At 41.7% G+C, this 12428-nt stretch overlaps 2 protein-coding genes and 1 long non-coding RNA gene across 5 annotated transcripts; 1 reads left to right on the top strand and 2 right to left on the bottom strand.

Annotated features, from left to right (window-relative positions):
- Positions 1 to 616: 616 nt before the first annotated feature.
- On the top strand, positions 617 to 8258 carry LOC142965613 (uncharacterized). The gene is made up of 2 exons (XR_012957714.1): positions 617 to 3916; positions 5438 to 8258. It is a non-coding gene; the product is annotated as an uncharacterized LOC142965613 (long non-coding RNA).
- On the bottom strand, positions 647 to 7264 carry rpz4 (rapunzel 4). 2 transcript variants are annotated; one of them, XM_076106633.1, is made up of 3 exons: positions 7205 to 7264; positions 3515 to 3578; positions 647 to 3353 (listed from the first exon to the last, which is right to left on the bottom strand). In XM_076106633.1, exon 3 carries the CDS (start codon positions 3331 to 3333, stop codon positions 2158 to 2160), a length of 1176 nt encoding a protein of 391 aa, XP_075962748.1. In that variant the 5' UTR covers positions 3334 to 3353; positions 3515 to 3578; positions 7205 to 7264; the 3' UTR covers positions 647 to 2157. The 2 variants fall into 2 exon arrangements, with proteins under 2 accessions (XP_075962748.1, XP_075962749.1); XM_076106634.1 differs by lacking the exon at positions 7205 to 7264 and having other exon boundaries at positions 3515 to 3644.
- rpz5 (rapunzel 5) lies at positions 7578 to 11404 on the bottom strand. 2 transcript variants are annotated; one of them, XM_076106631.1, is made up of 2 exons: positions 11285 to 11404; positions 7578 to 9746 (listed from the first exon to the last, which is right to left on the bottom strand). In XM_076106631.1, the coding sequence occupies exon 2, from the start codon at positions 9677 to 9679 to the stop codon at positions 8498 to 8500; it is 1182 nt and encodes a 393-aa protein (XP_075962746.1). In that variant the 5' UTR covers positions 9680 to 9746; positions 11285 to 11404; the 3' UTR covers positions 7578 to 8497. The 2 variants fall into 2 exon arrangements, with proteins under 2 accessions (XP_075962746.1, XP_075962747.1); XM_076106632.1 differs by lacking the exon at positions 11285 to 11404 and adding an exon at positions 10555 to 10761.
- Positions 11405 to 12428: the final 1024 nt, after the last annotated feature.

Here is a 12428-nt window from a genome sequence, read left to right as displayed (position 1 = left end):
CACTTGTTCATTTTTGTTCAGGCACTTGAGTCTTTATACGCCAAAGATAGAAAAGCCACAACCACATAATTATAGAACACTATGGGTGTTTCCAAATCAGCTAACCAGAATATCCTTTTTCTCTTCTCTCTCTCTCTCTTTTTTAACCTAAGATGTAAGATTTCTCCACAGAGCAGTTGGGTGTTACATCCTTTCGCTCTACGACACCTCAGTGGAGTGGAATCTGATGTGGTTCAGTACATTTAGCTTTCAACAGTCGACGTATTAAAGGAAAAGCTTTTTAGTGTAATGCATAAAAAGCCCACGCATTTGGGTAAGAAGAGTAACCACAAATATTAGCAACCAGATATGTTGTTATTGTTATAATTTTAAAAAATAAATTCATGATTAACACTATCATTATTATTATTATTATTAATACCACTGCAGTTGAGCAGTTTCATGGGTCTTGTTTTACTTATAGCAGGTATTATTCCCACCACAAAACCATGACCAATCCCCCCCCCCCCCCCCCCCCCCCAAAAGAAAAAGACAAAATCAGATTCATTTTTTCAGTCAGTCCCGTAACCAGATGGAGAGTCAGAGGTTTTGTGTGTCATAACAAACCAGACAAACTGTGAGTCAGTCACAAAAATAAACAAACACATGACTTATGACGGAGTTTATTTGGAAGATTTATTACATTCATTGTTTTGGTGTACCAACAGGATTTTGAATTCGAGACACTGTTAATCCAAATGTACTGTATGAAAATAGAAATAATAAAAAACAGTGCAAGATAAACATTTGATCAATATTTCAGTATCGATAGCTACAGTAAATATGGGGCATGTTTTGGTCAAATAGTAAAATGTTTAAAGACATTATGATACTTATAGGTGATAACATGAAAACAATACACAAAGAACTCACACAGTTTACAGCGGTTTAAAAAAAACAACCCCAAAAGATCTAAAACAATAACAGCTCAGTGGTGTCTTTTTTTCAGTGTCTACATGACATCGTTCTTACAAAGTAGTGTTGATGTTTGATCAAAATAAAAAAAGATCCCAACTCATGATTTACCTTTTCCACAATTCAACAAAGTAAAATCTTCCACCTTTGAGCAGGTACAACTTTCCAGTTTGTGTTGCACAACCACATCGGTAAAGACGTGACACAAGAGTAGCTATGCTCGGTATCTGCCTATAAACAAAGTGTTGCCGTCGCTACGTCTCGGCATGTTCGTGGCAGGGTGTGTAAATAAAGTTTCGTGGGTACCAGCTCACGACAGCAAATGTTATTTTGGGGCCTTGTCTCTTCTGCTTTGTTTGTGCTGTACAGCAGGCAGTGACAAGGTTTACTATACTTCTCAGATGAGTACAAGAAGTGAAATCAAAATGAAGGTTTCTGTTAGTCTGGGAAAATATCTGGGGACGTTTTTCTCTCATAGCTTTGGCGTATGCGTCCTCAGCGAGGCGAGGTCACCGCTTATCACCACCAGCAACACATTATCTCTGTAAGACAGCCGGATTCTAAGTCAACAGCTTTCCCAAAACAAAACAACCACGTCCTCCTGAAATAAACAGCGAAAACACAGTTGTAGATCATATACCACAATTCCTCATCGACTGTGAACTTTACTGAGATTATAACGTTACACGATTGAGCAATCTCATAACAAAAAGAGACACAGGGATATAATACAGCCTAAACAAAAGGGGTCAAAGGTCATTATTCTTAGGTGAAGAATCTAGTTACTTCCTTGTGGAAGTCTGTACACATGACATCTACTGCATGTCTGTCCCTCCTGGGAGAGGGAACCCTCCTTTTCCCCCCAAATTCAAGTTATTTATCCAAATCTAAATCAAGGGTCTAAGGATAGAGGGTGTCGTATGCTGCACCGATTGTAAAACCCCTTAAGACAAATTTGTGATATTGGACTGTATGAATAAAATTGATTTGATGCACCCCCACTGCAAGAAACTAACAGTTAACATCTTTAGAAAAACAGAATAATTTGGTAAAAAGATACTTAGAGAGGGCCTCAATTAAGGCACAAACTGTGTAGCATTTCAAGGCTAAGGCAGCGATGGACTCTGTGATTATCCGTGTAAATATGAAGTAACCTACATACTGAAAGATTGACTTTTGAGAGTTTTTTCAGCGTCTAAATCTTCAGGCCGAGTGAACGCAGACGTAGAAGTTCTTGTGCTCCTCCCAGTAGTGGAGCTCATCTGTGAAGCTCCGGGAGCAGGCCAGGTCTTTGCTGGTTTTGACCGTGTGGACCACGCAGGCGCCGGGCAACTTCTCAAACAGGACCTCGGCTACACCCACCACCGTGAGCTTCTTCTGACTCTGGATCAGCTGCTGGATGTGATTGCTATCCACAGGCTCGGGCGAGGAGCTGTAGGACACCCAGACGTTAAGTTTCTCATCTGATGAAGGGACCTGGAAGCGGCTCTTCCCGGTCGGGCAGTGGTAATGCTTCTTGTTGGCAAACATGCCTGAAGGGGACTTGAAAATGCGCACGGACCAGCCCACCCAGTCATACTTCTTCTTTAGTTTCTCTACTATAGCATCAGCTAGCTGCTGGTTGGTTAAGTTTGACTCGTCTCTCACCAGTCGAAGGGAGTCCATCTCAGCCTGTTTGGGGAAGCTGATGATGCAGTCTTCAATGACTTCATTCATTTTAACCTGGACAGTCTTCATCTTCTCACCCCAGTCTTTCAGAAGCGCGTCCTCCTCGTCGTACCCCTTCAGAGCGGCGTGGCCCAAAAGAGCGATGAGCCCGATGCAGAACAGCTTCTTCAGCCTGGCGCAGAAGTCCTCCACCGGCCGGCGACTTTTCTCCTCGTAGTTCAGCGTGATCTCAAGCACAGATTCCCCAGAGAAGTTATCTCCCGTCACAGAGTTGTAGAGGGTGATAAGGTTTTTGTCACCACCGGTCTTGGCAAAATGATCCAGGAAAAGCTTCTTCTTGACCTCCCGGAACTTGGGTTTGGCGTTGAGGATGTCCATGTACTTCCTGAACTGGTTAGTGATGTTCTCCTCCACTGGGAAATACACAGCATCCAATCCGCTCCTCTTAATCTCCTCGTTGATCCGCTGGATCTCCTCGGAGGCCACCTCCAGACGTTCTCGCACCTTCTGAAACTGCTCCTTCATGAACACCGCCTCTTTGCTTTCCACATTGTCCAGAGCCAGTTTAACGATTGGAGCGGCGATGGCGAAAATGGGGAAAAGGTCGCCGGCGATGCTGGCCACCATTTCAGCTCCATGTTCAAACACTTCCATCACAGTCTCCACCATATCCTTTCTATCCGCTACAAGCTGCTGTAGCTGGTTTGCCATCTTTGCTGATGTCTCTCAGACTGATTTTAATAAGAGAAACATATTGATATGGTTAGAAACAGTCTGTTGTGATATTTAAGCAAGAAAACCTCCTCTAAGAACACACAAACAGGTCAAAAACTGAACACAACTGAGGCAGAAAGTATAAGACAAAACACATGTGTTTTATTGATCTACTTACTGTTCTGTTTCAGTGTAGTTAGACTGCGGCCTGCTTCCTCGCTCCTCTTACAACACAGCAAAAACTGATAAAGAAAGAGAGAAACAGCCAAGTGAGCTTAAAGTGCTGGCTGATGGCCACACCCAGTGAGCAATGACTCAACAACGCAAAGAGAATTCAGCAGTGACGGAGGGCCGGTCTGGGCTGAATTGCTTGTATGTTGTTTGTATGTAAATCGACAGTTTCATTGAGGTGGTGCAATAAAACTTTTAAGTTTACGTTGTGGGAATTAGGGAGGTATCTGTTATTAGTCTTAAACAAGCAGTGCAGTCTATCCTTTCAAGTATAACTTGTGAAGACAACATGGAGAAGGGCTGACTGACTAACTACTGTGGTGGAAAAAAAACTATTTAATAGTACCAAGTGAGTCCTATGATACTGAAATTAAGAAACATTGAGAAAAGAAGCTTGTCTTTAAAGTATTTATTCTCTGCGCAGAGAAGGTTAAATCGTCATACAGATTGCAATGCGGTCTGAGGGAGGAATGAACCCAGAGTGTTGGTTGTGTGCGACTTATAGCACGTGGTGGGGTAGGAGGAGTTCATCGCTACTGTAAGTTAGGACAGTAGTTATTCTGTCCGTAAAAAAGTCACATTTTGTCTTCAGGTAAATCATTGTTTTCAAGGGGCCTAACATAATACAAATATAAAAAGGGTTTAGTGATGCTAGATGGGTCCTTATATCAAGGAAATTACATCCTGTCTTGCACTGGAAAAACAAGAGGATTTGGAAAATCTTATTTAACAAAACAGCTCCTCCCAAAGATCAGGAAATGGAGAAAAAGCTGACTGTGAGAGCAACCCATATCATTTCCTAGGCATGTTCAGACATGTCCTTTTGCAAAACTGGAAATGTGTAATTTGGGTGGAAATCTAAATGATGGTACACTCTTCTACTAGCTTCACACCCTCACATTCAATGTCAACACAGCAGCTCAAGCTAATGAAGCTGTCCTCACGTGTTTTAATTCATGTTTCTGGCCTTCGGAGAGTTTTTTTTTTTTGTTAATTGTGGCTGAAGGAGGAGCAGCAGCAGATCTGTTTCTCCTTCAGCCAGCCCAGTCAATAATGAAGCAGCAGGCGTGGGAAGGGATTAAGTGTAAGAGGTTAAACTTGCTGGGCAAGGGTGCGTTTTCCAGTGAAACTCAGCAAGTTACCACAGCAACAAGACAATGGAAAATAATCTGTCAGCTTGTTTGTCTCTCTGCTGAGGTGTGCTCTGTGGGGGTAATCTAGCTAGACTGCAGACGATTTATGTGACAAGATATCCCCCATTTCTCAGCCTGATGCATCGAACACCTCTGCAGCAGTCAGACAAATCTGCAGGCATCCGCAGACAAGAAGGATGTCAACACTAGTGATTCAATTCCAACATGGCTTTACAGATCTGAACAAAGATTTAGGGGGTAGTTCAACATTTTGGGAAATACGCTTTTTCCCTTTCTTGCTGAGAGTTGATTAGAAGATCGATACCAGTCTCATGTCTGGTTGTCATGAGATTAAGAGATTTGAACAGCTAGCTGTTTCCCCCTGTTTCCTAACCAGCTAACCAGCTGCTACCTGTAGCTTCATATTTAAAGGACAGACATGAGAGTGATATTGATCTTCTCATATACTCTTGGCAAGAAAGACAATAAGGGCTTTTTCCAAATTGGCAAACTATCCCATTAAAGCATCCTTTGAATGTCAACGATGTTCTATATGATATAAAATATGTAATATCTGTATAATCTTTCCTTGTGAGACTTGATAACAAAAAGAACAAAGTACAGGAAATTCCAGCAGGATGTTAAAGCATTTACAGTCACTGTATCTCATTTGATTTGACCGTGCTATAACTGTGATTCCTGTTTTCCACTGATGTTATCTATCTCTTTCTCTCAAGGTCCCGGGGGTGGTGTAACTGCAGACTGAGTGCACGTGAAGCACATTCTCACACTTCAAACATAAAAGTGCTTGAAGAAATCACATTTTCAGAAACAGAGAGCTGGAGGTGCATCTCACCAGAGATATGAATGCCAGCCTATAGACACGAATAACAAGTCTTGTTTTTTACTAATATTTCCACTTATATTCAGTGGTGGAAAGTAACTAAAGTACTGATTTACTTGTATACTTATACTGTACTGTAACTTTGAGGTATTGAGTATTTCCATTTATGCTACTTATACTACATTTCAGAGGGAAACATTGTACTCTTTACTCCTCAGCTACTTTTCAGATTAAGTATACATTAAACCTTATACCAAAAAAAAGCATTGTTTCCAACATTTTTTGTCTTGTGATCCCTCACAAAGAACAGTGTCTACTTTGGGCCCCTTGTTAGGTTCAAGCTGTCTGTGAGTTGTTAGCAAATACACCAAACAAAACAAAACTTGTTGCCAGTTTGTCTCATTTAAGTAAAGTTTGAGGACCAAAGGAATACTATATTTGACAAAAACTGAAAATAGATTTGCGTATAGACGATGTTTTTTCTTGTTTCCTGACCCATTAATCATCTCATGACCCCTCAGATTCTTCTTGTGACCCTTTGGAGGGGCCCAACCACTAGTTTGGGAATCACTGGACAAAAAATGAGGAGTAGTAAGTAGTTAAAAGTAGCTCCACTTCTACTACTTCTACATTGTGCTATTGTACCTGCTACAATAGCACAATGTGAATCTGTATTAACTATCTAATAATGCAATACATAATAAGTCAGTCACGGGGGACATTTTTCTGCAGAACAAGTACTTTTAGCTGATAGTTCTTCTGTATTTTGACGAAAGACTGTAGATGTTGACCTACATTTTGAATGCAAGACTTTTACTTGAATGTTTACAGTGGTGTATTTGCACTTGTCTTTAATTGAAACTAATAATTTTAGGAAATGCACTGATTGAAAACAGGCTACATTAGAAACATGTTCATTTCTTGATATTTTGTAAAGGCAATTCCGTTTAACAACATGTGTGATAATAATAAAAAAAAACATCTTCATACAAATACAAGATGTCTCTATAAGAGCTCAGATAGTTCATGTTTAATTTATGCTGAGTGGCAGAGCTTCCTCTGAACACAAAGATGACCAAACCCTCTGACAGCTGACCACTCAGTCTGGCCACCGAGAGATAGACGCGCAGTTAATGCGCCCTCTTAATGGAACATGTATCGATCAGTCCGTGTACAAGGGCTCTAATTGTATCATTGTACAGCCGATGGACAGAGAGCCAAACAAACATGGCAGGTTAACACCACAGACCGGGTTCTCTGTTACAACACAAGTGGATAACGCCTTTCAAAAGTTAAAACACTTCCTGGAAAAAGTGAAGCGGTGGCACCAGATCTGGCAACCAACGCCCATAAAAATCGACACGTTTTAGTTTAAACTGCATTCTTCTTTTTTCTTTTTTTGCAGATTTGTCTAATCACCCACTTCACTTTATTAAAGAAGCCGCGTTAACAAAATACGCGCATTTGACATTTTTTAAACGGCACGTCGGTGCTGTCAAAGAGGGGAAAAAGAAAAAGCTCTGATTATGTAACGAGAGGCTGGAATGGAGTCGAATAGGTTGAACCGATCGTTTCCTATTTAAGTGTCTTATCGCTACCACCACAGTTTACCTTCATGAGCCTGTCCACTACGAAGCATTTTGAACAGAAATGGACTCACCTTAAAAAGTTTGCGGAACAAATACAGTAACTTCCAGACTGTTTGTCTTCCTATTGGTCATGTGGCTCTCATGTTACAGAGGCACACCCAGTCAGAAAGAGAAAAAAACAAAAGTTGGGTGGTGGAGCATAAAAAAAAAAGTTGTGAGCATAATAGATTGTTGCTGTGGCGATATTATTATCGATCAACCTCCACCCATTTGATAAACAAAGGCCTGTTATTAAAGCATTATGACTGTTGAAGGAGATTTGTTCTGAATTGCAGTCAGCAGAACGTTATGCTTCCAAATGAATCATGATTTTCAATAATTGTAATAGGTGTTAACTCAAAAAGTGCGTTTTGAATTGAGTAATGAAGACCAACGATGCCAAAATCATTCATATATTTTTGTTTATTACAAATTAAAGTAAAATATACATAAGTATATTGACGAAGTTGATTGTGGAATAAGGATTTGGGGCGTTTGCCCTGCAGCAATATATTGCACCAAAAGCAGCAAGAATATTAGAATTGATTTTGTTTTACACACATTTATATCTAGGAGTGGGCGATATCGATATAATCCGTTAACATAGTATGTCATTTTTTCGTTTTGTGGTATTCTGTATACGTTGTGTAGGTGGTAAACATTCTCTTAAATTGAGAAACTGTACAAGGAATGACAAAACAATCCCAACTCAAGGTCCAATTATTTACTTGTTCTACAGTTTTCAAATGTTAATAAATAACTGGGAAGCTTAAAATAACCCAAACGGACAAATCTGGGTACTGCATCCCATCAGTGCAACAAGACAAATCTAATAAACCATAAAGTAGTCCTGCTCATTGATTTACCGCATTGCCCACAATGGTCCGATACACCTAGAGATGTGTAAAGGTATTGAAGGGGAAGGGTGCCTTGGTATAAACTACATGACAAAGTCCTTCACAGTTAACAGATTAATATCGTCACATCGCCCAACCCTAGTCATATCCAATGGGGACAGAATCATTACGAGAGTCATAACGTTACATCAAAGCTGGCATGGAGATGTAAGGCTCTGAAAAAAAAACACCCTGAAGCTGCTGTATCATCATGAAAGATATATGTAAAAGAATAAAAATCATTACAAGCAAGACAAGGAATCACAAATCAGAAACCTGACAGAGCAGGTTATACATCGTCTAAGACAATATTTAAGAATTAATTTTCTATATTCAATGGAAATATGTCCTGGTCTCTGGTAAATATATTCATAAATGTATGTGTTGTTCATTTTCTTATGCGGCTGCACATTCTGTTTTTCTGTGAGCCTACTCAGAGTGGATACACAGGTAGGCTCTTTTGTGTTTTCCATAGTAGTAACAATCCTCATGAAAGTTGTTGGACTCCACCACCTCCTTGTAATGGCTGACTGCATGGACCAGGCAGTTAGGGAAGCTCCTGTTCAGAACCTGAGCCACATCAATCATGTTCCCCTTCATCTTCTGAGCTTCAATCTGATCCTGGATCTGACTCTTGTTAATGGGCTTGGGGTCGACACAGAAAGAGACTACCACTTTGATCTTGCTCTTGGTCAAAATGTCAAACCAGTTGGCTCCTCCACTTCCGTGGCACTTCTTTCCTGCCAGCCAGTTGAAAAAGAAAATGCGCTCCTTGTCGCTGAAGGCCCTGATGGACCAGTTCACCCAGTCGTATTTCTTAATGAGAGTACCCAGAAGGGATTTGGTGAAATCGAGGTTGACGGCGCCGGGATTCTCCTGTAGCAGGTGCTCCATGTCCTGCTTGGCTTGATCGGCAAAGTTCTCTGTACAGTCATCCACGGCCGCTTTCATTCGTTTCTCCACTTCGTCCATCCGTCCCTGCCACCTCTTCACCATCTCCTCCCCCACCACCCCTTCCTTGAGGGCGGAGTGGCCCATGACGGCGATAATGCCCACCACGAAGAGCTTCTTCAGCCGGGCGCAGAAATCCTCAACTGCCCTTCTGCTTCTCTGCTCTGTGTTGACTACTGTTTCAAGCATGGGGTCTCCCGCGGTGCAGTCCCCAATGACAGCATTGTATAGGGCGTCCAAGTTCAAGTCGGCATCGGTGTTCTCGTAATGGCTGAGGAACTTCTCCATTTTCTTCTCTTTAAACTTTGGCTTGGCGTTGACAAAGTCCTGGAACTTTTCGTACTGGCTGAGCATCTGCGCCTCCCGATCGAAGTTCTGCTTGTTCAACGACGTCTTCTGCAGCTCCAGGGCAATTTGATCGATCTCATCTTGGATTCCCTCGAGTTGCTGGTTGACCAGTTCGAACTGCTGAGTCAGGTAGCGAGCCTCTTTGCTGTCCGGGTTGCTGAGTAGCTCGGCTGAAGCCACGAACACGGCCTCCAAGATGGGGTGAAGCTGGCCCACGGTGGCAGCGAGCACCTCCGAGGCTTGTCCCATGATCTCCACACCTTTCTCGATCTTGTCCCTGTTCTGCACGAGCCAATCTGCCACATTATTCATCTTTGTATTATGTGTTTCACACTAACTAATCTAAATTGTTTTCCACTGCCAGAGGCTTTGCTGGTGCCTGAAAGAAGAAGAAACATCAAACCCTTGTAAAGTTCATTATAGTCTTATAGATTTTATGACATTTCAGAAAAAATTTGGTGCTTTTTTTCAACTTAAATTTGGCAAAACAAATGTAATCAGCTGACATAGAGTCGTTTTTCTTCTCACAGGACATGTTCCTGACAAACAAATCCCTACAATAAAGCAAACGGCAGGTCATGTCTGCACATGTAGGCATCCAGTTTCATGCCGCACCCTCAGAGCCTCGGCTAATGACAGGGACTCTGGTTTTTTTTTGTAAGCCTTGGTGGCATTGACACATATCAGAAAAAAGGTCATGAAAGTACACAAACGAGGCACACATGGATGGCAATTCAGAACAAATATCAAACATGGTGTGTGTACTCATGAATTATGACATATTGTGCAACATTGCAGTATTGGCCCTTTGGGATGTCTCTTTTTTTTAACTGCTCCAACAATAGCCAAGACCCAAAGCAAACACAGATGTTCACAACATGGTGAAAGAAGGGGATTTACTTTGGTAACGATAGTCTGGTTTTCGACGTAAAATACACAAGAGAGATGACCTAACTCATTTCTCGCTCCCTGGAGCCCATATCCAGTTCAGAAAAAGGCACACCCAGGTCTGAGAGAAGAAAATCCCCACCACTGCACTTGTTCAATAATGCAATCACACTTTCCTAATCATTACAGCACCAATGTAATTAAAAAGCCAACACATACAAATGTGTTTTTTGAGGTTTTGGTATGAATAAAAGAGACAAATACAGGTTTATATGTGTAACCACAGAAAATAGACTCACCAATATTTGCTGCAGTGATGAGATCAGTGGTGTCATTTTACAGCACTACACTAATTAGATCTACTTTATTCAGCCACATGCCATCAGTGCTTTTATCCACATTCCCATGTGATGAAAATAATAAAAAAGTGCACCATTTAAAATTCAAATTTGTAATTACATAACAGAATTCAATTCCATTCTGATCCGAAGGTAAAAAAAACAATAGAAAACAGTGAAAGAAAATACTTACTGAGTAATTATCTTGGTTTGTGTTTGAAAATATCTTCCCTTGTAAAACCAAAAAAAAAAAGTTTCTCTTCTCTAAAAGTGAAATATATTTTGTGAAAGGAAAAAAGGCGAGTCCAACACAGCACTTGATCAAACACTGATCTCCCCTTTCAATGTGATATGCTTTGCTACAGAGCTACAGAGCTTCAATACATACGTAAGCCTTTAACAAGACTGCATCCCCCAAAGGAATCATCTCTACCTCTGGCACTTACATTTTGTCACTTACATTTTGACTTTTCTTCCTGTAGAAAAACAGTTTACTTTCAAGGAAATAAAAAAAGAAAGCCAGCTTCAGTACGGGTGGGAAAAGCTGAACAAACAAAACTGAATATTAAGTTTTTCCTTCTTTCTTTCTTTTTCATTTACCTTTTATGGAAAACTATAAATGATGGTTAAGTGGTGAAGTAGATGATGGAGATGCTGAATAAAGAACTAGAGCAGAAAAACATGAACTCACCTTTCTAGCTAAATATCCAGTGGGCTACGGTCCAGATATCCAGTAGTCCAGCTGTGCCTGTGAGCACCAGCCTCCTTGGGATGTATATATAGACTCTCTCTCTCTCTCTCTCTCTCTCTCTCTCTCTCTCTCTCTCTCTCTCTCTCTCCGGTGTCTATCTGTCTCACTCTCTCTCGTCACTCCCCCTTTGGAACTCCTCCATCCCGTTCCACCATTCCTCAAAAAACCCACTCAGAGGGATGAGGGGCCGGCACTGACACAGATAACATCCTGTAAACACTCCCCATGCAGGGACACCATGCACCCTGGGAAAAAAAAAAAAAAGGACTGGTTTGTGTGTGTGTGTGTGTGTGTGTGTGTGTGTGTGAGACAGACAAGGAGAGTGAGAGAGAGAATAAAAAGGAGACCAATGGCAGCAGGGTTCAGCAAAGCGACCCATGAGCACAAAACCCCTCTTGTTATGGCTCGAGCAAGGTTGCCATGGCCACTGAACTGGTTCCTTTAACTTCTGTGAGACTGTGCTGTGCTCCGAAAGCCCAATTAAGCTACCTCTGTTTGCAACAAGTTTGGATTCCTAGCAAGTTTGTACCCTAAATGTCAAAATAAATCGTACTTTTTAAGAAAGGCCTTTTGAGATGAATTCGTAAATATTGAGCTACTTCCCTCTGAATCGGATAATTAGTGATGGAAAGCGATTGGCTACTTGTTTCAAGCATTGCAAAGAGGGATGACATTAGCCCTGCGGGGGCAGTGCTCAGGCCGTCACAGTGCTGCTCAGTGAAAGACGGCCTGTGTTTTCCGAGGACACACCATGACAGCCGCAGCTCACTCATGGCCTTTGTGCTTTATAAAGCAGGCCGTGACACAGGAGGCTCGATGTCACCGTCAACTGGGCTATTTAATGTATCATAAGGAGGCGGGAACAGGAAGAGGAGGGAAGGATGTCTGCTGCAAATTGATACTGGTCAGCCGGCCACAGGAGGGTTAGGCGAGCACGTCCGCCACCGCCTTGTTCCTGTGTCGTCCCTCTGTCAGATCTCACACTTGACGTAACCATCAAAAAGTGGAGAGTAGCTTTCGCAGGGACTCAACAGTATGTGGCGTGATGGGTGGCAGAGGCTGACGCTGGTAAACACACGCCGTA

Source organism: Anarhichas minor, unplaced genomic scaffold (genome assembly GCF_050575085.1).
Source record: "Anarhichas minor isolate MPS153535 unplaced genomic scaffold, ASM5057508v1 ptg000035l, whole genome shotgun sequence".
NCBI classification, from domain to species: Eukaryota; Metazoa; Chordata; class Actinopteri; order Perciformes; family Anarhichadidae; genus Anarhichas; species Anarhichas minor.
This window is presented reverse-complemented; position numbering and strand designations above follow the sequence as displayed.

Bases quoted from the DNA above. Each gene is read 5' to 3' on its own strand.
- rpz4 (XM_076106633.1), bottom strand. From the start codon at position 3,333: ATGGCAAACCAGCTACAGCAGCTTGTAGCGGATAGAAAGGATATGGTG.
- rpz5 (XM_076106631.1), bottom strand. From the start codon at position 9,679: ATGAATAATGTGGCAGATTGGCTCGTGCAGAACAGGGACAAGATCGAG.